The 27,216-nt window shown below is 38.7% G+C and overlaps 1 protein-coding gene across 7 annotated transcripts in view; it reads left to right on the top strand.

Moving 5' to 3' along the window:
* iqsec3a (IQ motif and Sec7 domain ArfGEF 3a) overlaps positions 1-27,216 on the top strand; it is a 102,682-nt gene that overhangs the window by 59,817 nt on the left and 15,649 nt on the right. For all 7 annotated transcript variants that reach the window (XR_012770157.1, XR_012770158.1, XM_075471726.1 and 4 more), the window contains 4 exons: positions 6,505-6,666; positions 14,586-14,708; positions 19,346-19,512; positions 23,035-23,174. Coding sequence is in view for 5 of the 7 variants with exons in the window: in XM_075471726.1 (XP_075327841.1) it covers positions 6,505-6,666; positions 14,586-14,708; positions 19,346-19,512; positions 23,035-23,174 (592 nt within the window). In the remaining 2 variants the exon portion in view is untranslated. The remainder of the gene's footprint in view (positions 1-6,504; positions 6,667-14,585; positions 14,709-19,345; positions 19,513-23,034; positions 23,175-27,216) is intronic.

Here is a 27,216-nt window from a genome sequence, read left to right as displayed (position 1 = left end):
CCTTGGCTGCAAAACCATTACCACACCAATATATTGACCCAGTTGAACCGTCTCACAAATTCACAAGATTGGACCTCATAAAAGATACATTATCTTCTTTTGCTTCCACTGCCAAGCTCTGCAGTGGCATAGAAGCCCACAATAAAGCCGATTAGTTTGACATTGAAAACAAAAGGAGGAACGATCTGTGCACTCAGTGAAGAGGGGGAGCAGAGGAAATAATTTGACTGTACAGTTCTGTCAAATTTTGTACTTTAGCACACACACTATAACTTTATACTGTGGCAGGTTTTAACCAGATAAATCTAAAACTGCAGCAGCAGAAAGGACAGTCCATTAGTGGTGTTGAAACCCCAGCTTGTTGACATGAGATTTATGTGTCCATACAATCACAAGTACATCTTAGAAATATACTTATTTTGAGTTTTTTTTTTTTGTTTTTTTTGTAAAACAGTGCCTGTCCACATTAGATCACAGTTCCATTTTTAGCCTAAACATCATTAAACCATATTCTCACCAACCCCATAAAACTGTCTCTGAAAAGTATATGTAGGAAATGTGTGGTTTTCACAAGACAGCAATGGAGAATCCATTATTTGTTTTATTAATGGTGGACCTTTGAGCACTATGCAGTGCAGTCTAACCCAGGACCCAAATGCACAGACAAATACACTGATAGAAGTCTTAAGTCACTTTAGAAAACAAACAAAGCTAACAGGATGACAAAACAGGAGCTTGATAAAATAGAAGCTTCAGAAAGGAGTGTGGGAAAAAAAACTGGAGGCCTACTTCTAAGTACTGCTGGGGATTATCAGGTAAATGGAGGCAGGTGTGCTGAGTGGGAACAAGGAGCAGCTGTGATGAGTGACAATCAAGAGAGAAAGTAACTTTAGATATCTGGTGTATGAAGAAGTTCAACATTAAAAATTAGCCACATACATGACTGAGACCAAGAATAAGAAGACCAGCAATTATGCTGCTTCAACCCTTTTACAAAGAAAGATAAAGTTATGTCATGTAGGAATTTGTGTGATTTTGCAGAATCTTGGAAGCATATTCAATATGAATACGTTGTAAAAGTGCCCTGTGAAATCAAATTTAACATGTGTGCTTAATACATCCCTATATGCCACTATCTTACCATCCAAAAATCAAAAAGTCTCTTCATAGATATTTTCAATGGTATTCTGGGGCTTGTAATTTCCTGAATGTAGATAGAATAAAATAAATGTGTGTGTGTATATATGTATGTGTATATATATATATATATATATATATATATGCTTATTGGTCCTTCTGCTTTTGGCAGAGTAAAGTAATTTACATCCAATGAAATGCTTTATGGCTTTATCATATTTATATGTTTTGTAACTATATATTCAAACAGGGCTGTTTTTTTTTAAATTGGGCCGTAATTTAAAGAAAATTAGCATGATGTCATTGTAACGGTAGACATGGAATTAGCAGCTCAGACCATAAACTTACTGGGAAACTGGTCACAAATCAAGTTTGAAGTTCTCCCAAATTTTTATACAAACTGCTGATTTTTTTTTAAATCACAGAAGTTGCCCCCTTGGCTCTCAGATACTTTTCAATTGTAAAGCACACCTGCACTGTCTTACTTTATCAGAACTGAAGGCTATGTCAACATATACTCGGTCAATGTGCATTTAATCGTTTTTCACAGATGTCCAGTTCAATCATTGTACTCTGAGAAGCAGCTGGAGTAGCAGACGAAAATTGGATGTAGCATTCATTTGTTCAGATGGTAATTCTCAAAAATCATTGGAGGGTATGACTATACACGATTCTGCTGAGTGTTTCACGAAAGCTCCCAGTTGAATTACAAGATTCTGTGACTATTTAGGTTTCTTTTTTCCTTTTTTTCTTAAATGACAGGTTCTATAGCCTGTTTGCAAACCCTCTTCTCATTACTTTGATCAAACACCTTTAAATTTAAGCTGACTTTGAATAAACTAAAAACTAAAAGGAAAGAGAGAGATAGAAAAAGAGAGTAAGAGAAAAGAAAAAAAAGGGACAGAGCAGGAAATCGGGCTTGAGGCTTATTAGTTCCACCAGTTCATATCATCTCTCTCATACCTGTGCTGTTGTATCCTTTGCATCTTAAACAGGGCTGTTTGCTTTAGGCTAAAACGTCGGCAATGCTTGATCATGCAGACAAAAAAGCGCACACACGCACACAGTTAAGCAATGTAAACTGTGGGTATGTGTGTGTGTTATGCCATCTCTGCAGGTTGTTGGAAAAAGGGAAGAGCAGAAAGTTCCCGAAAGAAAGAAACATCCGGTGTTTTGGCATGTGTGTACCACCCTGAACAAAGATGAAAAATGAACAGGAGAGGGATGGAAATGGAGTGTAGAAGCAAGAGAGATGAACTGAAAAGGCAGCGCGGGGAAAATGTTGAGACCACTTGATAAAGTTTTCACCTTGAAGGTGGCTGGAATGACAATGACTCCATTTTGAGCGGAGGGTGTGTGTCAAGGACACTAACATCAAACAAGGGAGCTGCAGTGCCAAACCCTTAACCAGTAATGGGCAAATACAGAGGTGAGGTTATATGGCATTAATTACAGATTCCTAAGTAGAATTCTCTTTTTGCATGCATGACTTTTCCCAACTAATACAGATCACTCAGACATCTCCATAATTCACTTTTTAATTCCATACAATTTAGAGTGGTGAACACATTGATTAGACATTAGCGCAGCTTGTGGAAGACTCAAATCGACTCCTCGTCATGCATTAAAATGGAGCGCCATCAGAGATTTATGAATTACATAAATGTAAGTGTGAAGAGTGAGCATGTGAAAGAGACATCTAAAAACATATGTCAAGTGGGGCTAATTAACACAGCAAAGTATGCTGAACTCCTCCAGGGGGATCTTGCCCATCAGGAGGCAAGAGCTCAACAGAAAGCTCAAAGTGTATGTGTGTGCGTATGTGTTTAGCAGTAAGTACTGGGTGCTTATTACAGGATACACAATCCTTTCCTATATTAACATTCTGCTGTTAGTGCTAATTCAACCAGCACATCATCACAAACTCTGAAATTCAGATGGCGGACAGAGGAAATATCTCCATTTCTCAGTGAACTTAAAATCGTTTTACCCTCATTTGCTCTGGATATTTAAATGTATACGAGCCTGTGTACTACTCCCGTTACCAGAGGAGTGCACTTGGACTTTCCATGAGGGGGCACTTGCGAACTCAGACCATCAAAAACTTCTAGATTGGCAGGATGTATACATTCAACATTGAAACAATAAACTAGGTTTGTGCACAGATGGATAAGCAACAGCTGCAGCAACGCAGATGTCATTTAAAGACATTAAATCAGGGAACTTGGATATTTGATCACATTTGTGCCCAACGTGACCTCTACAGCTCAGCTCTGTATTGCATCTGGGGTTCGGGTAATGAAAATTTATGAGGACAGGCACATCTAACGGTCGAAGAAAATGCAGGATATATTAAAACACAGTTCTGATGTGCGGCCACCGCACAAATCTCCATGAACAATGAAATATCGAGCCACTAAAATTTCAAATCAAGGTGGTGAATCAGGGATTTATTCATGACAGTCAATGAAGATGATGTACAAAAAAAAATGTGTGTGTGCCATTAGGAGGTAAGAAAAGTGCAGCGAGCTGCTAATGTTGGTTGGTGTTAATGCTCTTGTTCCCTTGTCATGCTCTGTAGTTCTTTACTGAAAAGGATTGAATTTTTTTTTGTTTTTGTCAATGTTTCCTGTTTTGTGTTCTGCTGTTTTATTTTGGTGTTGTAGTAGTTTCCGACATGTTGTTTTATTTATCACCATTGGGCTCCCAAAAGGAAAGCATTCGGTTCCTGGCTTTAGCTATGAATCACAAGCTCGACTTTTCTACTGAAATCCTCAAAAATAACAACAGTTAGCTATTTTGTGTGTCTGCCTCATGATGACCCGTGTGGAATTCACATATTTTTATATTTATTTTAGTGTTTTCTGAGCTGTGCTTGAAGTTTGAAGGAGGATGATGCTCATTTTTTGGTCAGTGAACAATCTATAAATGTTGAGCAACAATGATGATAATCGATATTGTTGCCACCATATTAGCTTTTGACAACTAAAGAGGAGATTAAAGAATTGCTAATTCAAAGCAGTTTTGTTATTCGAATCTAATCAAGGAAGAAAGTCCAGTTAACTTGGGGAGCAAAATAAAATAAAACCCTGCTTTCAGGCACAGATAAGAGATTACAAGCATTCTGTGCTCTCCTGAAAAGAATTACTTTCAGCATTTAAACAAAAAGTACAGGGACAGTCTCGTTCAATGAAATCACTACACAGTTTCCCAGCCTTCACCCCTCTATCCATTACTGATTGCAAATGATAATCACCATGTGCGATCCATCTGTTGTTGGGCAAACATCAGATGAGTGATATCTGCCAAATTCATTTGGCGAGACATCACCTTCAGCTGAGAGGTTGGGCTAACAGCTGAGAGAGTGCTGAGGCATTCGTGGTAAATGCTCTCCAGCAGTCCAGCCTGCGGTCATCTTTCCTCACTCTGCCATTCATGCACATCTGCTTTGTTTGGTCCTCTTCCAACCTCCTCCTTCTATCCTGCACTTTATCCTCTTCTCGCCTTACTAAACCCATTACCTCTGGTACACCCGTGGTACACACTCTTCGCTCTCTTACACTCTTCGCTCTCTTATGTAAAGGCTGTAATTTAAACACTGTATAAGGACTAGAGTGGCAAAGCTGAGAAAATAGTGCAAAAGTGATATCTGCATTTCATAGGATCATAAATTGTTGAAATATCAGTCCTCTTTCAGCCCACATGTGATTTCTGTCGTGCAGCTACGTGAAATACGGTCTTTCTGAAGGATAAGAGGCAGGGAGAAATATTTGGAAAACAATTGTTCGTGGAACCCAATGGGATGTTAAGGTCATCTTCTAAAGGTATGATCTCAGAAGTCAACCTCATCGCTCAGCAGATGTTCACATGGCCTACTCCTACATTTAACACGTGCAGTTTCAGAAGAGATTGTGTCCGTGTATGTAAGGGATCATGTTAGTGGTTTGTTTGGGTACACTGTGGACAGCTATGCTGTTAGGTAAACACACATCTCAGGAAGGTTGAAGACAGCAGTCGAGAAGTTTTCATGTGAGACAGTGAAATGGTGTAAGCTGTACTGACCGCAAGTTCAATACTATAAATCAAACAGATGACTTTAAACAATTCAGTCTAGTGCAAACTGTAAACTAGGTTATAAAAGTTGGTTTAAGATATCTTTTGATCCACTTAAAGACGTGGGAATTGACTTTCTTCTTTTAAAGAGAGTTGTGTCAAAGCTCTGCCCCATCACACAAGTGACATCAATGGTGTAAGACTCAGCATGGGGTTAAGTGTGGGCAAAGTAGAATACACACTGTAATTCTAGAGTATTAAAAGAAATAGAAACGCATTAAAATGGCTTTCAAAGTCATCCATCTTGGCAAATGGCATCCATATTCTTTCTTTTCCTCGGCTACCTGGCTTTTTTGGAAAAAGTGAAAAGATAAGATGCAAATATTCTGCTGGTATCACAAACTGAAAGAATATTTGCTCTTATTATGCTGTGGATTAGCCACAGCATAATTTGGGTGAAAGTGCAATATTGATAAAATGCTAAAAAAGCAGAAAAACATTAAATATCTGCAAGCGCCATCAGCACAAACACATCAGACAAACTCCTGCTCTGTTTACACACCGTCTCAATTGGACAATACCCACTGTTGTTGTTAGGGAGCTGGCGGGGTAAAGGCGTCAAAGCTATAGTGCAATTATACTGCCATCATTTTCAAGATCTTTAAACATTTCGTTAGGTAGTTACAATTTTCCAGTCATCCTGTGGTTTTGATTAACCTTGATGACCTTGTAAAATCACTCTGAAGAAACTTGAGATCTGTAGTATTTCAGAGTAAACTAATTAAAAGCAAAATGTGAACTTTGACTGAAGCATGTCTTGGATATCTCCCACTGCAGCAGCCTGGGAGAAGACAAACATCAGCCTGCACATACAAACAGTGATTTAAATCTCTTTCCCAATTCCAGAAATATCTTCTGAAGACGCAGGGTGTCTAGGTTTTCAGTTGCTGTTAATGAATGTTGTTACTCAGCATAGAGACTCATACAGATGAGACTCGAAAGTGTGAACAGCAAGCACCAAACCTACTGATGTTCATTTTTATTTTTTATCATCTCTAATGTTCTCTCAGAACAATAAATAAATGAACACACAAATGAAAGAGGTCTACATGTAGATTATATAGGTGCAAGTCACACAATAAACTGCTAACCTGAGATATTTGATTTATTATTGTTGCTTTCTGTTGTTCGGTATGTTATAGAACAAATCATGATACACTGTGACATTAGGATTTGAAATAGCATGTATAAAGCTTTAGACCACTACACCATTTATTTTCATTAATTCCTTTTGTCCTCTCTTATTCGTTGCAGAAACCCTGATAAGGGCCTTCAGTTCCTGATCTCACGCGGATTCATCCCAGACACGCCCATTGGTGTCGCCCACTTCCTACTACAGAGAAAGGGCCTGAGCCGACAGATGATTGGAGAATTTCTTGGAAACAGCAAAAAGCCCTTCAACAGAGATGTCTTAGAGTGAGTGCAACTCGATTGCATATGCTTTTTCCTGAAATTGTGTGGGGTAAATATACACTTGTTTCTGGGAGAGCAGGGGTGAACAACAAGCCAGGATTCAATAGGGGGTTAAGCAAAATTAACATCTTAACTTTATTAGTTACATGCTGTGCACGGGTTCTATATTTAGAACATTTCAACTATTCTTGGGGTTCGAATATTTCTTAAACTTTAGATCTAATCATGTTAAAAAGACATAAGACATCTTATTGTATTTTTGTTGCATAAACAAGCTAAAAGTTTCACAATTCAGTTATAATAGTAAACAACCATAAGCCCATATCTGATTTTTTTTTTTTATTTCCTTACTCATCCCTTTCAAGAGTTGCAAGTATGTTAAAAAAATATCTTGGCTGATTGCACGTGCATTATTTTTATGTATGAAGATATTGATGTGGCACTGCATACTCTACCCACTGGGACCATCACAAAGACCAATAAACTGAAGCACACTACAGCTGCAAAGATCCTAGAGATACTTATCTACAAGATGAACAACACAAGGAGGAGTAAGGGACAGTATCCATACCAGTAAATAAATAAACTGTCCATTTCTGAGCCACTGCAAACTAAACAAAGACTGATATCTCTGGTTACACAACTGAAATATACAATGGAGAAGCTAAAGCCAGGAGAATATATGGATGTTCTCCACCAAACCATTAAAAGTGTACTCTCTGTGAAATGGTAATAAGATTAGAATAGACCCACCCAGGGCTGAACAATACTGGAGGAGAATATGGGAGAAAGAGGTATCACATATAACAAATGCTCCATGGCTGATGGATCTGAGAGCTAATCATTGCAAACCCCCAGAACAAGAACCACTGACCATCACAATGGCAGACATACAAGAAAGGAGTATGAAGAGTATGAAGAGTTGGACTGCATCAGGCCCTGTTCGATAGACAACTACTAACTAAAGAAACTATCTCTACACTATAAATGCCTGGCATCACAAATGAACCTGCTGCTAATAGTGAGGACCTACCCAGAATGGTTAAGCTAAGGTCAGACAGTCCTAATCATGAAAATCAAACCTGAAAAGCTGGACCTGAAGGGAAATTAGGAGTAACCCTAAAGGAGCTCAACAGCAGTTACTGATCAACAGAACCGTCACCTGAGATTGTAGAATCCGACATACAAATACTGTACACATGGACACTGGGATGCTTAGAACTCTACAACATCAACACAACACTACGAGCCTTCAGTAAGAGGTCAATGGGACTTTGGAAAACAATCCTTGAAAGCAATACAAAGCCAATTAAAAAGGTTCCATAAAATGCAGCCTTTACCAAGGAGGTGCTCTGTCCTTGCAGCTGTTCTGCTTAGACCTAAACTCCCTCGACCACAAAGAGTGGCTATGGGAACTGGTTCCAAAGTGGCACTTTCATAAGCCACTTCCTTTACGTGGATGACATTGTCTGCCAGGACTGAGTAAGACATCGACTCAATGATCCACCTCACTATCTCATTTTGACTAGATAAATGCAACTAAATAGTATCAAAGAGAGCCAAGAAGATCACAAACGAAAGGACCGAAATGCCAAAAAGCAAAGTACTCCTTGTACTGCTCTTCGTTATAGACTGATACCTTGATTTAATTTAGCCAATCAATCATTTTTGCATAAAGCAGTGATGTCAGAGTTCTATCATTGGGAAGGAAAATGGTCACTCTGGGCCTACCAGAGTCCTGCCACAGGAACCATAGCCTTTTGAACACAAACCACACACATTAACTTTCCTAGGTCTTACCTGTCTTACAAACTGAAACACACATTTTTCTTGCCCTCGACTTGTTCCACAGACAAGCAAACAAGAATTAACCAGCGAAAAGGACACTGTTAACATTAGTTTGCAGACTCCATGCCTAATTAGCTGCTCAGCAGCTGTAGCACATAAACAGCATGTAAATGTATTTGCAAATGTCACTTTGGTCAGAGTAGATTCTGGTGTGGTTCCCTTTCTTTAAAATCACGTGTACACGCTGTCCTCCCATGACAAGGGAGGCTACAGCAGAAGTATGTTTACTTTGTCTCTCAGTCCCCACGGTGTACCAACACTCTGGCAGGCTGCCAGCTACTGTCAGTCAAACAACACGGCCCGCAGCTGAGAGAAAAGGAGCTCTTCTGATATCATCCCAAGGAACACTTTCACTTTAATTATAGAAAATTATTTATGGGGTTTCAGGCATACACTTCTGTAGCGTTGGTTGATTAGACCAACAAACAGTCAGATGTGGCCTTTCAGACTTTTTTAGATATTTGGAGCTGTATTGACAAATATTACAAGAATAGCCTCAAAAAGCAACTGACTTTGCCTGAAAAGTTCTGTAAAATGTCGTTGATCCCCGACACCCCTTTGCCATGTTTCTACTGTGGCCCCAAAGGGACAAATCAAACACTGGCTCCAGAGTGGCCTATTTTTTAGATACTGTCCTTCTCCCAAAATTAACCCATGGGTCATTTGTTTGTGAGAGGAATCATAATAATCACATTTCTAGAAGATGCACTTATGATGTGACACGTCCAGATAGTGACCATTCACATGATGTGGTGACGCAAGAAAAAAGCATTTACTCCGTAACAATGATCCTGTCTTAACAAGTAAGAAGTGCTGTGGTAACATCGTCTCTTTGTATTGTGTGAATGCGTCCCAGAAGTGAATAAACAGTTGTCATATTTTGCTCTTAAGCTGGGCTCTCATTGTTGAAAGTGCTGCATGTAATGCCACATCCACCCCCAGCGGACCCCAAAGGAGCCAGAGCAAACACTTGACCTTGACAGTGACTGGCACGCTTATTTAAATGATGGTTTCTCTGGACCAAAATGAGGGATATGACCAAACAGCCTATAACGTTGTATGAATTGGACGACTCATTAGTTTTTTTGCTGCCTCCATGAAATTTATGTCAGTAGATGGCGAGGATATATTTTCAAGAACTTAGGACCTTTTCTTTGCCAAGGTCTGGCCTTAACTTTATTCTGAAAATGTTCTTAGAATTGAACCCTTTTGGATCAAGTCCTCTGTTTACAAAGTTTTATTAAAAATAACCCCTGCATTGGGTGTAACTGAGGGTGCAAGCATTCACTGAATAAAAAAAATACAGTTATAACCTGGTGCAGATGTACTGCATTGCTATTCAAAGCTGTTTTTAACGAAGCACTCACTTTCTGTAGCTTTTGCCACAACATACGTTTTACACGGAAAACACAGAATAAGAACAAAGCAACAGTAGTGCACACAGATCAACCAGAGGCTTAAATGAATAAGGTCAGATCCTCATCAAAATAAATGTAAAGCTAGTGTAATGTGCGCACGTGTACACATGACTCGCATCACTCTGAATGTGTCACACCAAGTGATTAATGATTGCTGCTTTGTTCTTTCAGACCACAGTTGTCCTCCCCCTTTTTTCACATGAAAGTAATTTCCATTTCTTTAACAATATCCTCCCTTGATCTTGTAATTGTCCTTTTTATTCTATTACATTTCCATTTTTACCAATTACCTGTAAATTTGCAAATCAACTCGCGGAGGTTCTATTTTCCTATCTTATCCTTTGTGTTTCCAAACCAAGACCAACACTTTTGCTTTTAGCAAGGTCAGACATACACGACATAGCACTCTACCAAGATGTTCATGCCAGCTCAGCCTCATCTAATATCCATAGTTTCTTAGATGTACACAGTCATGGTTCTAAATACGTTTTATTAACAGGACTATGCTCTTAAAGCTTCTAACTCCAATTCACAGCACACATATATGCTTAGTTTGATATATCCTTATGGAGATATATAGACGTGTCGAGAATTTTCCCTTTATTTCTCTGCAGCCCTCAAAAGCAGCAGCACACGGGGGAGACGTGATGTTTGAAGGGGAACATGATAGGAGAGTGCAAAGTGAGTGTGTGAGCACTTTCAATAAAGTGTAGTCACAGGAGAGAGGATGATGAACTGCAGTTCAATGTGAAAATCCCTCACAGTGATTTACTGAGCGTGAATATGTGTGTGCAACCATGTGACCAGGCGTGTGTGTACAGGGAAGCTGTAAATGTGTCTATGTTTTTGTGCTACTCATCTTGTGGTAGGTACTCCTCTGAAAGCATCCCATTCTTTTCACATTTTCTTCAAACATAAACAACAGTAGTGAAAACGTCTCAGTCAATTTAATACAATGGTGGTTATAGATTTGGGCTCCAGGAAATGCCTGAAATTTACAGATTACACTGTGAACTTGTTTATCATGAAAAATTTGATCTGTTTGTGCCCGTCATCTACCTATTGGCTGCTCAAAATGGGGTTTGAAATGAGCTTCAACTTCTTTTTTTATTATGTATATGTCAGAGCACATGCCTGACATCACAGCTTTGTGCAGTTTAAGCTGCGCTATGCAAACAGATGTGTCTATTTCACCGCCAGGTAGTGCATACAAAAGAACTGTTAAGTGTTTGATGATTATTATGTGAGTTTGTTTCCATGTGTGCTCTCCCATGTTACCATGTTTGGGTGTGCATGAGGAGGAGGTGGGAGGAGGAGAGGGCTGATGTACTTCAGCTAGAAAGCATCTCATCTGACATCACATAAACAAGGAGTGACGGCCAGGAGAGAAGGCAGAGAGAGGGGGTGGAGGGGGAACTGAGTCATGAAGAGAGCTTTCTGAGAGCCTCGACCGACTAGAGAGTTGATCAAGACGACAGTCAGGTCTAGGCTGATGTAAACTACAGTGTGAGCTTTTTAACCTTTAAAAGTGTTGAAAACGATCATTTTTAATCCAAACATTTGTAGGCAATTAGTACAAGGTTTCACTCTCTAAGCTTAATGATTACTGTAGTTGCTGTTGATGATTTGCAAAAATCGAGAAGATGAAGATGATTGGGAGATTTATTTGCAGGTTCCATATATTGAATTCAAATCCAGAAGTGGAAACATAAGAACAATTACAGAGGCAGCAATAGTCAAGAAACTATAAAAGTACAACTCAGTTTCAAAAAGAGATGGAATCACATATAAAATGCTCATTTTGAACTGTGACAAATTGACACAGGTGATATTACAATAAAAAACGATGGGATCCTGTTGCAGAATTCTGTGTTCACTTTGTTGCTGCATATACAAATACATCCATAAACTCCTGTTTAAAAAAAAAGAATGATGCAACACTGCCATCTGAGTTCAACTGGAAAACTTCCCTGTGGTCTCACATCGTTCTTATAAGTGCACAGTTCAGTAGCCAACATCTGTGATGGTATTAGAGTGCGTTTCTGCACATGGCATGTATGACTTCCACTTCAGTGAGGCCATCATTAATGCTAAATGAGATATACAGTGGCTTTGGAACAACAGATGCTGCTATCCAGACAATGGATCTGGTTGAATCTGGTCTTTTACTCCCTCAGGTAACGGTTACGGTTTCTGTGCAAATGACCTGGAATTATCTCAGTGGCATAAGAGCTGGTTGAATTCTGTAATTGCTAAGGAAAGGAGCTTCAGTGCTCCCTTTCAGTCCCATAGCATAGAAAACAATAGACCATCCTAAATGAATTAAAATAGGATTCTGCACACTTCCTTGTGGCCACATTCAAAGCGATGCTCAGTTGTTGTCATATAGTTGTACTAACTGTAATTCATATACATTTATACATATATATATATATATATATATATATATATATATATATATATATATACATATATATACATATACATATACATATACATACATACATCAAAGACAGGAAAGTGAGTGTAAGCAGCCGGTGAAAACAATAAAAAATGGTATTTCATTTTTGTGACACTTTTTCTTTTCAAAATGAAATTAATAAGTAATATTCTGCATTATATCTTATAATACTAGGATGATATATGTTGCTAACATAGCTTCTGTGTAGTCAGCAAAAAAAAAAGTGAACATGCTTTTTGTGGATTAATTTTGTAACGGCTTTAGATTTAGTACTGCTGAGCCATATCACAGCTACGTGTAAAAAATGGTCAGATTCTCATTGCAGTGCAGTCTTTAGGAATTTCTCATACCACATTTCCTGAATTCCATAATGTTTTCCAACAAGGTCAAAGAGCTTTGGAAAAGACAGTAGAAGGAGTGTTTTCTGATTATTCAACTGTCTGTACCCAGAGTCTTTAACAGCGGAGGCCTTGCTTTCAGCATGACAATGAAAACTGCATTCGACACATCTTAAAACAGCACAAAGGAATTGTGATGATAAACTTGCCTGCCTGCAGTCCAGATCTGTCACGATTAAAAACATGTGTAGGAGAAGTAATATTAGTAACAACTGTGTTGGTAGCAGATGTGGTAATAACAGGACAGTTGTTAAGCAAGCAATAAAAAGCAAGACATAGTTTAGTATGTGAGTGCTTGTAGCACCAGCAGTATACAAGCAGTAGTAATACTCACAGAACTTGTATCAGTTGTTGTTAAAGTACTGACAGCAGTTATAATAGGTAATATTGCAGAAGTAACTCAAATATATGTAGCTGCAGTGGCGGTTACAGTATAACAGACATTGGTAATACATATAGGGTAAGTTGTGACACTAAAAGCTTAGCATAGCTGCAGAAATAGTTGTAATAAGAAAGTTCAATAAGAAATGATATATAGGAGGGACTAGAAGTGGACATGATATTACCTGCAAAGTAATTTCAGCTTTTACTGGTCAGTAGTAGAAGCGGTGACAGTATAGCAGTGTTAAAAGGTAAAGCAGTCGTAAAGCAGCAGTGGATTCATTGGTAATAAAATGGGACCAGCTGAAGGCATTAAAGTAGTAATAGTAGTGGAAGTTGATTTCAAAGTAAGCACATACTTCAGAAGTAACATAAGAGCTAGAGGTAGATTTTATTATATCAGTGACGGAAGTGGCAGTGAAGTACCAAATTGATTATCATACAGTTCTTACTCTGTGTGTAAGGCATTGTAGACTCAGCTGTCTAACGTTTCTGCTGGAGCAGCATGTGTCACACTCAAGTACTCACCTCATTAACTCTCTTTGTTCACAGCGATCCATCTAAATGTAGTGCGTATGTGTGTGTGCCTGTACGCCAGTGTTTCCTGCAGTACAACAAAACCAAAAAGATCAGAGGCAGAAGGCAAAGTGTTGACACAGCTTTGTGCTGTCAAGAACTTTGAAATCAACTCCATCATCTCTCCTATGAACATTCTGTCCCCATCACTAAAAGAAAACTCATGATGACAGAGGCAAAGATTAATGTATTTTTATCAAGCCAGTGTGGTTTGGCTTGAAGTAAACCACATGAAAGCCATACCAGAGACTTTAATTTCATAGTTTGATTCTCATTTCACTTTTTACTTCAACAGAACTCCTGGCATCAAGGCAAAGAAAAGCACCCATCCTGTTTTCAAAGTCACCCTTAACTTCAAACCTCATATCACCTCCAAAATGCCCACGTTGTATTTATCCTCCTGAACTCATTGGATGGGGTATTTTGCTTTTTTAATCAAAGTCATTAAGCCAGGGTTGTCAGGTAATAGGAAGATTTTCTGCTCAGAAGCGTAAATGTGTGTGTGTGTGTGTGTGTGTGTGCGTGTGTGTGTGTGTGTGTGTGTGTGTGTGCGTGTGTGTGTGTGTGTGTGTGTGTGTGTGTGTGTTGGTACAGAAAAGATAGCCAGGCCCAGTCTTATCCCTGGTGTCCGTGCGTGGCTAATACCTGCAGCAAGCAGTGATGCTGAGAGCAGGAAGCACAAAAATTGAGACTCCAGCGTCTGCTATCTTATCCGCAGGTTCACCTGGCCCAGAAGGGCCAGCTACTTTTATCATATTGATATGAATCTTGCTTTAAATTTCAATATTTCTTCCTCTCTTTTGTCCTCTTTCCTCATCCCATCCTCTTCATCCCTTACAGCTGTGTGGTCGATGAGATGGACTTCTCAGGCATGGAGCTGGACGAAGCCCTTCGGAAGTTTCAGGCCCACATACGTGTCCAGGGAGAAGCCCAGAAGGTGGAGCGTCTTATCGAGGCCTTCAGGTACTTAAAAAACAGACTATTACAGAAGCAATTGCTTTTTTTTTTTCTTTTTCTTGCAGTATTCTCACCGGTACATTAGCTGCCCTAAACTTAGAGAAGAAGCACAAATTAGTTACCAAGACAGGAATTAAAGTATTAAGTTGTTGATTGAATTTTGGTATGTGAGTTGGCTGTTTTTAGCTTTCTCAGAATTGTCAGATTCTAGTATACTGGATGCTTGGAAGCTGTGGCTGCCATCTGCCACAATTTTTTTTTATCTACACAGCCTGGCCTTTTTGATCAACCACGTCCAATATCCAAATGCTTCCAAATATTTCAAGTGGAGTATATTATAGAAAGAATTCGAATGTGAGTCAAATATTTTGTGAATGAGAAAAATAAAAGGGACCGAAATAGCTCCTCCCACTTTGCTTAAACCCTTCTCCAATTGGCAGCTGAGCTCCCCTGTCATACCTTAACTGCAACAAGGTCTAACATTGAGATAGAAGGGGTATTCAAACATTTAAGTGCAGATGTTAGTTTCCAGTTAGCTACACCAATCAGTCTTTACTGTCATGCTTAAAATAATGTAGCAGTTTGCTAAAGACAAAACAAGAACGCTCACAAATACAAGTAAAACATCATGATTACACACGAGTTACATAGAAAAGGTCTCTTGTGGAAAGAGTGCAAAAAAAGAGGTTCCGGATGAGCTCAAGCATTAATGAGTCGGACAGATGCAGGCACAAAAGCTTGACATGGCCGTCTTGGTTTTAAATGTCAGGGTCCTCTATCCACCACCTGGAGGTAAATAACTGTGGCACATTGGTTGTGTAGTTTGTGTGTGTAGATCTTTAGAGCTATTTATAAACCTTTCATTTCAGTTCATCTGCCATAAATGCTGCTTAATGGTTCTTGTTCCAGTCCAGTGATCTTGATTTTGATCATCCTATTCGAATGGTTAAGATGAGTGTTACTCAGAGTATTAACCAAGCTGTTAAATGTGATGATTCAATAAAACAACTGTAAAAATGCTGTTGAAACTGGCTGGTGGACCCTGACAACCGGTGTAGCTTTTCAATATACATGCTAGTTTGTTAGTTTAAGACTTTACTAGCATATTATTTTGAATATGTACAGTAACACATAAATAGTTTTTTCTTTAGCTTCCTTAAATTTGTGACTTAAGCTGGGTAAAATACTTAGTTTGAATTAATTTTCATCTACATGGATGGTTGGTGTTGTTGCCTGAAACATGCGAGATGTAGCAGTGTTTTTTGCGCAGTCGTCCATCAAATGCAAATTTAATGAATTATACGGGTGCAGGAAAGTTTCACTTAAGTAAAAAACAATTACGGGTGTTGACATTTACTTATAAAAGTGAGGGTAGCCATAACAGTATGTCGGTTAAAATGCAATAATTATCTGAATGAGAGAAAAGGGGAAAAAGTGACATGAAAAATGCACTTAATTTCAAAGTGAACTATTTAAATAACACATTCAGAAGTCTAAGTAAGAGGTATTGAAATACTGTATTTACTTGCAGAGCAACATCAATATGGTCCAGATAAACCACTAAATCCCAAACATAAGGGCTTATTAAACAACTTCACAGACACTATAATTTAAACTTCCAGAAGGGTAATGTCTGATTGCTAGTTCATCGCCTTAACACCAACATAAAATCATTAATGATTTTCTATTAATTCTGTCTGAATCAGCATCAGCAGAGTCAGTAGCTAATTGCCACTAATAGGTTTGTTGCACTTGTAGTTGAATCAGTTCTTTAAATAAGGCCAAGAGATTACTTTATGTCATTAAAAGTGAATGTGATCAAGATGAAGTCTTATGTAGGTTTGCATTCAGGTCTTTTATTTATTTTAAATTTCTGGTAAAATAAAACGCTTTTTAAAAAGCACACTTAATCTAAAGTTAGCATGTTTCTAGCCGAACAAGAAAAAGATTGTATGTAAGACCCCTCTTAAATGGTTCCTGTTTCTGTTAATAAGCCAGTCACAACATTAGAACCTAATTATTCAATTATTGTGTCACTGCCTGTTTTGTTGGACACCAAACTTGAAATGATCCTGATGAAATAAAGGTTGAAAAAGAACATTTTTCAAATTCAGCTAAGATATTGATAACTTCATGCCAGTATTTTTTATAACAGAGAAAAAATAGGAATTTGAATTGACTTAATTAATTTCCTTTTTTTATTAATTTTTTTTTGTTTTTTTTCCCTAACCTACTATTTGTCAACACCAAGCAACGCATTGAGTCCTGCGTACTTTTTGAAACACGGTTTATCTTTTCCGTCTTTACCATTATTATCAAACCCTTTTATGAACAGACAGCCAGCATTTATTTTCAGTTCATAATTTTCAGAGTGAAAATCTGCGGAGCAGCTGCGACACTGTGAGTTAATGCTAACTGTTTGTTGTAACCCTTCTGGAATAACAACCAGCTGTCACAGTTGTCAAGGTGCCCGATGAGGAGAAAAACGGCTGCACTGTCATAGTCAGTGAGCAGAGAGGCTGGCACTAATAATGTTTGGACATCAGGCTGGCTCTGCGTGTTATCAGGAGCAAGGGGGGTTGGGGAGGGGTTGAGACACGAACTGAGAGAGGAGGAAGCAAGGGGAGAAAAAGGAAAGAGGGAGGAAGGTTTATAAATAACCAGCGTTGCATAACTGCCACTGCCTCTCTGTGCCTGCCTCCCCTGCTCCTGGGCTTTGAAATGTCTCCAAACACACATACACACACACACAGAAACAGAGAAATCTCCAAAGTAAGTGAAGGGGATTTGAAGCAGCGGCAGTGAATTAGTGCGAGGAAGAAAAGTGAAAGTCAGCCAGCAGCCTCTGTATCATGCTGCGTCAGTGTACTAATGGATGAGCATATATGAACCAGCTCACAATGCTGCGGATATATTCAGTTACTATTTTAATTTCTGCATTACAGTGTACAATCCAGATATTTTCATTCATTTGTGTTTGGTCTATGCATATTTAGTTAAGATGGATGGAGATTATGCAGAGAGTATAATTTCGTGTTTAAATCCACCCCATGAGCACATGAAGCGTGATGTATCCTTAGCAATTCATAAGAAATGTCACACTTGTTTGGAAGATAAGTAGCAAAATTTTCCAATTTAAGAACTGACCAATTCTTCAGTGAGACGCGTCATGTGCATTTTACCATCATATTTTGTTTTTAGCAGCCACTTTTCATGTATTTCTGCACATGTAATGAGCACCATACTCAAAGGTTTTTCATCACTCGGGGGAAATAGTCCCTTTTTTAGACACTGAGAAATGAATACTCGTGGTGTACACAGTCATTATTGTACCTAAACAAAGATTATGTTAAAAATGTCATAATAATGCACAAATTAAAACTTTGTATTTACTTTTGAACATTTTCCTAGGTTTGAGCTGTGTTAAAAAGCTCATTGAAAATTCGATGAGAAGGTATCAAGCTAAGCATGCATATCCAGTTGTAAGCCTGCATTTATTCTGGAATATATTAAATTCCAATCATTTGACTCACTGGGCTTGCAAAACATTGTACAGCCTCAATGTGGAAGCGATGACTGATGAACGTTATGATTACAGTATACACTCCAGTGCAAAGCCAACAACCCCCCCTGTTTGCCTTAATCTGTTCATTATTATATGGCTTCTGCAATAGTTCAGACAGAGTAGATGCTGGGATTTGTTTTGTTATCCCCTCACCAAGAATTAACCTTGCCCAAGGAGTTAGGGAGCCCCAAACATCATTCAGAAGATATAAATCAATTTTAGAAAGATACTTAAAACGAGATGGAAGCGAGACATAGCAAAGTTTACAAATTGACTAGGTACTGCAAAGATGCGTAAAGATGACGCAGAAAATTATAACCTGCATAATTCCAGCAACAATGTCGTTAGTGAATAACCATGGTCTGTTTTTGAAAATTTGATTGTGAGTGCAAATGAATAAAGAGGATGGGATTTTTAAACTGATTATTTTAATCAGTTTATTTAAGGAATATGTTGCATTATCAAAGATACAGATGTCTGCTTTTGCACTCAACACCCTCAGTTTTCTGTGTGACGCACAGACCATCTAAGGACCGGATCTAGTTGGACAAATGTGCTCACACAGATAAGACGGTGTTTCAGCAGGGCAACCCCCAACCTCACCTACTGTGAAATTCATTGCTGCTAAGGGGTGGTGACAGCTTCAGATGAAGCTACAAGCAAAATTAAAGTCATAACTCAGATTTCAGCGTGACACTCTCATGCTCAGCTTGTTTAATGACTTTTCTGGGAGCATGTGGTTTGCTAAGAGAGTAGCCTTTCACTTCTGTTAACACATTCATGTCTTTTCTTTATCCTGCCTCTTCCTGTACTTAATATTTTTCTAATCGAACCTCTGTTTACTTTTCATCCTTTATAACCAGCCTCACCTTTTTTAATATCTCCCTCTTTTCCCCTCTCTGCCATTCCAATAATTATGTATCCATATAACTGTCTGTTAATACTCTCTCTAAACAGTATTACACCCCGCCCCTCCTTTTTTCTCTCGCCTCTTCTCACATTCAAAGTTTTTATTGTTTTTCTTAGCATTTTTTCTCTGAATCAACTGTTTGCTGTATGTGCTCATCTATACCCGCAGCCAGCGCTACTGCATGTGTAACCCCGACGTGGTGCAGCAATTTCACAATCCAGACACCATCTTCATCCTGGCCTTCGCCATCATTCTGCTCAACACCGACATGTACAGTCCCAACATCAAGCCCGACCGAAAGATGATGTTGGAGGACTTCATACGCAATCTACGGGGTAAGAGACACAGCACCACACAGAAGCTGCTTGCAAAGAGGCAAATAAAAGGAGAATTAAATAATTATTTGACGTAATCGGCTCAAACAGGTAGGTGAGTGTTGATGTGTGTGTGCACATCACTTAAATGGGTCAAATGGACTTTTTTTTTTTGCTGGATTTCACTCATTGTGATTAGGTTGTGGAGCTGTTGCCAAGATCAAACAGTACACTCAAAACACTTAATCCACAAGCATTTCTCCCGCTTAAGTGTCTATAGGCATGAAACTAAATCTCTTCAGCTTAAACTGTGTTATTCTGTGTCTAAAACTGACATTTTTACCATAAAGCAAAGAAAAGGAACACAATTTCTATTACTATCAGTTCTATGTAGATGAGAATGGTGGAGTTTGTTTCGAGAGGAATGAGACTGTTTTGCTAATAAGGCTGTTTTTATATGTAAATGTTCACAAAAGCATTTGTAGTAATGTATCGTCAGTGTTTGTGGTTTGTAACCATAAACATATGTTGCCTTTTTGTTCAAGCGTAGTTTATAAGTGGTCAGCAAACATGGCCAAAACTTGAAAACATAAAAGATAAAGTAGCCTCTATCTATTTGTCTTTTGTAAATGGCCCATTTGGTTGTGTATTCTTCCTCAAACTTTTGTTTCTACAAAGCCACAATGTTTCTGTTGCAGCCTTGAATAAGCCAACCCCACCTTCTATGCATACTATGCAGCCAAGTTTATTCACTCAAAGCAAGTTAATGGAAACAAGCTCAACACGCTATGCAGCAACATTTCAAAGTATGCTTCAAATTTATTTCACAGCTATTTTTTTACGGCGCTTTTCTCTACATTGTGGCTAAAATATAGCAAGACTTGGCTTTTGCAAGTTGAACCACAGTATGCATAACACACAAGTCACATGGTAAGTACTGGCTGCTACCACTGCACAAACTATTTAATGCATCCACCATTTTGTGAGACATATTGTGTGAAGTAACATGTCATAAAAGTGTATTTTTTATTGAGATGGACTGAAACATCTACTCAGTCTTTTAATATGCTCACTGAAGTTTCTTGGAAACAATGCATGTCCCATACGTGTTAAAGTTCTTTCATCTTCAGTTTTTTGCGCAGTTGACTCTCTTTTATTTATGAATGCACTTTCTGCAATCATCACGATGACGATTCATAGATCACTATGAAAATTTGTTCTTTTTTGAAAAAACATTTTAGCCTGTTATACTGTTCTGAGCCATTCTGCTACATGGTCCGCACAAACTGTCAGTGGTTTGACATAGGATTGGAATTGTTATCAGACTGATATTGACAGATATTGTAATCAGACTACAAATATAATACAGAATATACACACAAAGTGTTTGTATCAAGAACCCAAATGCAGACTCAAATAGATGCAGCTGAGGGGGAAATAAAAGGGAGTTTTACTAAAACTTACAGAAATAACAAATAGCACTTCAAAAAGAGAAAGGAAGTCGGGAAAGTCGAAATCAATGAAGACAGACAAGGAGCCCAGAATCATAATGAAAAAAAACAAGCTAGGACAACACACAAAATAAAGAACGGAAAAGTGACAAAACAAACTATACACACCAGTGCTGAGTTGGTAATAATAACCAAACAAACAGTGCTAGACACTGAAGGAAACTAACGTTCAAATAAAACAGAACACATGTGGACCAAACCTAATGACAGCAGTTTTTCATTTTTAATTGTTAAGAAAGTTTATATAATGCCAGAGGAAGATAGATCCCCATAATGCCCCCATAGATTTCTACCTGTTTGCGAGAGATCCTGTTGTGAACTCTTGTGGGGCGAGGCAGCATCCCCAGATAAAGCAGTAGAAAGGCAATGTCCTACAGTTTCTGGGTCTGCATTTAATCAAACAAGTCAGCATAAATTAGGGGGGATAAAGATAAGGTTATAGTTCTCTCCCTGAGCAGCTTGCTCTACACATTCACTCACAGTGACACAGACAAAAAACACCTGTAAATCTTGTCTCCAATATGGAGACAGATGCTCATTCGCTGAGCGTTGAGGGAAAGACACGAGCCTCACGGTTTTACTCTGCTTCTGCGAGATCAATCAGGGATTGCTGAGGTCGATGCAGAACAGCTTTAATAGATTCCAGACTGCTCCTGACAATTAAATTAAGTTGGAAAATCAATTTCAGCATCTTATGCAAATTAGAATATGCTACTCTCTTCTGGCTTCTTTATTTGTCTTCTGCTTATATTTTCCCTCTGTCTCTCCTTCCATTCTCTTGTCTTGTTTTGTCTTTTACGCGGTATTTTGCTGCCTGTTCATTCATGTCTCTTTCCTGGTTTGTAAGTTGCTTTTCTCACTTTCTCTTCACTTGTCTGTCTCACATACCGACAGAAGAATAGTTCACACAGCTAATTGGTTAAGGTGAAATGCAATTAAGCATCAATAATAATGAAGAACCATGGGACATTCATTATCTCAATTAAAACAAGCTGACATTGCCAACCTATTCTTTGATGAGGTTTCATAATGTAAACCAGTTTCTTCAATAAATTAATCCTGTGTGCCAGCTCGTTGAAAATCATGTTCGTTACAGGATCCTTTATTTGTTTTTCAGAGATAATAGCCCCAGAATCATTTCAACTCCCATTTTGTTTCAATGGTGTTTTTGGAACAACTCTGATTTACACTTTGAGGAGATGATAACAAGAAGATTTTGGAACAATAAATATTTGCATGCTTGGAGCCCAGCTGTTCCAGTGCTAAATCAACAGTGGATTTCTCAGGTGTCAAAGGACAGAAAACGAGCTGGTAAAAAAAGACAGTAAACAGACATTCAGCATCTCACATAATCTGACATTTATCACACATTTCTCTTTGGTCATCTCTTCTTCTCCCACTGACTCCATAATGTGCTCTGACGTCTCAGCTGTGTCCCAGGGTGCTTCCCTGACACCCACCTTCACCTGTGGCAGCTTCATTTTCTCCAGACACATCTTGCCCCATTGGAAACTCAATGTGCCAGACAGAGTGGTACAACTGTGTCGATATAATAGGGAGCATCTTGAGGGAAACCTTTTAGCCAAATGACATGCAGCTTTACCTGCCTCAAACTGCCCAGACTTTGAGCTGCACTGTGTTCCAGACAGAAAATTTTCCAGGAGCTTGGCCTAATTAACCTTTTGCTTGCAAATTAGCTTCCTCTCACACTGCCTTCACTGATTACTTTCTGGAGACAGTGAAAGACAAAAAGTCAAAGAAGGGAAGAGGACAGGACTGACAAGCGGAACTCTCTTTGCGCTGCCTCTGTTTAGTGTTGTATGAATACGGCCCTACACAGAGCAGAACTTACTGTTTTCAGCTTTTCTGAATATACTTATTAGTGTGCCACGCGGCCCCTTTCTCTGTTGTATTTGGTTTAGTTTAGATGCAGTTTGGCTCCTCTACAACTGTTAAAACAGCCTCCAGCTCGAAAGGCTGTCGCTCTGTGAAGTGAGTAAACTTGTGGGTAACCTGCTTGTTCTTGTCTTAGGTGTGGATGATGGAGCAGACATCCCCAGAGACATGGTGGTGGGCATCTATGAAAGAATACAACTGAGAGAGTTGCGCTCCAATGAAGACCATGTCACCTACGTCTCCAAGGTTGAGCAGTCCATCGTAGGCATGAAAACGGTAAGGACACACGCTAACATATCCTCACAAAGGAGATCATTTTCGAGGATATATACTGCACTGCACACAGTTGTTAACACCAAGTGTAACTGTCACATTATTCAAGTCGTCTTTACTATCACCTAGATTCATTTATTTGTCATTAAATATCTCATCAGCAGCTCAGTCATTACCTCAGGTCATTACTCCTGCTAAATATGTCTTTAACCACAGCTATCATTAGACTCCTTTTAACATTTCAAAGCAACAGTAACTTTTGCTATGCAGAGGCAACAGGGACCTCTATAGCAAACATCGGTCAGTACTATTCTATTTTTGGTCATGACAATTCTGTCCACAGTAATGCAAGATTTTGCATGTCTGAAATCCCCTAGCTATACTGGATCAGAACCGCAAACAGCAATGGCACAAAAAATGTCCCACAGCAAACTGCCTCCTCAACACAATTCACCAACTTGATATATAGTCAAAACCAGAGTTAGAAGCTGCATTTCAAGCTGGTGAGGCCAGATGCTTTTTCTTTTGACCAAGTTGTCTAATCAGTGATTAAAACTTTATGTCAAAGCCCGATGTTTAAATGGGCTTTTGATAAAAAAAACTAAAAAAAACAGTAAGGAGTCAGAAACTGCTTATAGAGCTTTCAGATACAACACAATGATAGAAATGCTGCACTCTGACACCAATTATTTTTACACCACTGCTAAGTAGCTTTGACGATCTACCTCTGTCATTCAGCCTGGCACACAGAGCTTATTATAGGTTTCATTTTCCTGCATTACATGACACTCAATTTCAGGAAAGCACTATCATGGAAAAGGGTTTCCATACAATAGGCATTTTAAGTATATTTAAACAGTCAAGTAGCTTGTTGAAGGTAGTATAATAAGTTAAAGGTGCTGACAGTGATGTTTTAAAAACTTTGCCTATTTTTTGTTGGTCCTCTGTACTCCCTCCAACAGTGCTCTGAAGCCAGTGGGGAAGACAGTGAAGATCACACTCAGATCACATAGCTAAGCCTTTGGCAAATGCAACAACAAAAGACATAACTAATATTACTTGCTCGTTGAATGGCAAGAAGGCCAGCAGTGACTGAGCATATCCCCCCTTCCATTCTGCATCAGCTCTACTGGGGCTTTTGTTTGGAATTGTAATAATCTGGGGACGAACCAAAGATATGAAATAGTGCAAAATTTGTATATGCCTCTGAATGCAAAATGAGTTATTGCCTGCTGGGTCAGCCAGTGGCGTGGAGGTAATGTCTAGAGCAAGAAATTGCATATAAAGATATTTAGTCGTAAAATTTTACTTTGTGAGGTCATGTCCTCTCTGAGAATACAGAGCTTGCTTCTTTTCATCATAGCATTTGACACTCATAAAGCCTAATACACTTCTTCAAGGACACCAATTTTCCAAGTCAACGTGCCACGAAAATGTTTTTGAATTTCCCTTTTTAATGGATAAGTGTGCAAGCGAGGGAAAAACATCAAAACAACTGTTGTATACATGTAGTTAAATTTGGTTTAGCTCTATATTGAAATGTCTTTAACAAACTCAGCTTTAGAAATTAAAACTTTCTTGTGATATTTGTGGTAATTTATGTACAAAGTTTCACAAAATCGAGGTTGAGGTAGATAGCTTCACAATTGACGGAGTACAGTAATTTATTCGGGAATGGATCGTCTGTGTTCCCTCATACAGTAACTGAACAGTTCAGGTAGTTATGCTGGAGTCTTCTGTGAGGAGGGTTTCCCAAGCTTTGACTCCTGAATTATAAACAATAATTGCAGAGATCTGTATTGTTTCTCCAGTAGACTCCAGGGTATTCAACAGTGCCAAAATATTACTGTGTCACAAACACAAATGCATTCAGGTCCATATAGATTCGCTGAAACAGAATTGTTGAAATTCCACCACTCCCGATTTGAGATTTTCATATCTCAAATGACAATTTTATTGACAACGCACATTTAAAACATCACAAGTTGAACCAAAGTGCTGAACAGTGAAATTCTCACAAACACAATAAAAACACAAAGGGTGTTAAGGCCCGTTTTGACACCTCAACTGATCTGTTTAAACAATTTAAAAGAGCTGTCAAAAATCACACCATCTGTCAGCTGTCACCGTGAGTAAAATGGTCTCAGTGTGTGAATGGCAGTGTTGTTCTATTTAATCTGTTCCCTGCTGTGGTTCAGACATGCTAGAACTAATGACATGATCATCAGTTGCAGCAGCACATTGTATCGCGCCAACTCTCCTTGTCTATCCATGTGTAGTCAGAAATGGATGAATGACATGAATTCATTTTTAATTAGTTTCAAAATTTAATCTCAGCTACATCATAACTTTCCAAATGACTTTGAAACTGATATATGAAGATTTAGCCCCCCCCCCCCCTTTGGCTTGTGCCTTTAGGTGTCTCAGTGATAGATGAGTAGCCATAGGATGACAGAGGGAGGGCTGTCATAGCCAAACAATGATGGATTATTGTGACAGGAAGTGACTATTCCTGCTGAAGAGTGCTGTCTGCCATAAAAAGAAAGAGACTTAAGTCAAGTTTCTTCATTCCTCATCAGGGGTCTGTCTCGTCACTGTGCACTAAAATCCTCTTATCTATCATAGTGCAAAGAAGTTGTTCACATGAAATTCATTTTCCATAACAACTGCCTGATAAATTTTTCCTTATATTTCTTTAAAATCCTTTTGTGATCGTGATGGCACAGCTTTTCATGCTAATATTTTCCAATCAAATGAACAGTTAACATATCTTTAATCATTTGACAAGGATAGTGGTGTTATTTTATTTGTTTGAATAATATATAGGCAAATGGTAGTCAGATTGTGTCTCAGTCATCCCGTCAGTACATTCTTTTTTTTCCCCCTTGAATGAGCAAGAGGCATTTCATGGTAATGATGTCTTCACGTGATTCTGACATTAGTGTAATGAAAGTCTGGCTGTGACAGGCCAGGATAGAGTCTGTGTACCCTGCAGTGATGAGATCTGAGGAAGCAGCGGGAAAAAGAGTCAGAGGCTTCAGCACGAGTGCACCTCATGCATTGAAAATTGTTCACAGAGGGAAAAAGAATTGGAAATGCACATTGAGCAGAACAGAGGCGGAGTTTACATGGATTACACATTCAATTCATATCTACTGACTACCATTCAGCTGCTGTTTGAATTTCAGCAGAAATCCAGACTGCTGGACAAGCCGAGCCAGCGACAAGAGGTCGAAGTTGATGAGAACATGATTAGATCAATCTCTGAAAGCATGGGCCAATTTTGCACCGAAATCTGCTTAAACTTAAAAAAGGGGTTCAAGCCCAAGAGGAGAAGCCAGGCTCCTGGGGGACAAAGGAAGCATTCTGAAGAAAAATAAATCTTTACATCAAACCTCATAGAAAAGCTCCTTACCACCAGCACCTTTAGTAATCTATTTTGTCTTGTGTCAAAGTCTGTAACTGCAATAAAATACAATTTGACAACAACTCATAAAGGGACTGTTTGACTGGCCTGTGGTCGAGCATCACTGTTGGAGCTACACCAAGCAAGAAGAAGGGATTACTTGCTGTAAAACATTAAGACTCGAGGCGGTCGTATAACTGCATTCAGAAATAGAAAAAGTGTTTGAAAGCAACTTTTTAAAACCTGAGGGAAAAACTTTGCAAAATCATTATTGTTCACTAAAACCTTTGTCTTTCAGCCTCTGAAGCAAAAAACTATTGCATCCCATAAAGCAGACTCATGTTTCATCAGGGTTGAAGGGGAGAAGCATGCAAATGCCAGACCTGGTCTGAAAGACATATACTTTTAACCAGTTAGTGATCAAATTGACCTTGAATTATTCAATTATTCCCTCTAAAATCTGAGAATAAAGTCCACTCATGTGGTACATAAACCAAATTAGAAGAGGGACTGAAGGGTTTCTTTTTGTGAGCAATTTTCTGTGTTTTTGTACTAAAAGAGACCCAATTTAAAATTTAAGACCTTTAGAACTAATGACAAAATTGATTATGAGATACGCATGTCTTTTTATCCATAACA

The sequence above is a fragment of the Odontesthes bonariensis genome, chromosome 8 (assembly GCF_027942865.1).
Source record: "Odontesthes bonariensis isolate fOdoBon6 chromosome 8, fOdoBon6.hap1, whole genome shotgun sequence".
NCBI lineage: Eukaryota > Metazoa > Chordata > Actinopteri > Atheriniformes > Atherinopsidae > Odontesthes > Odontesthes bonariensis.
This window is presented reverse-complemented; position numbering and strand designations above follow the sequence as displayed.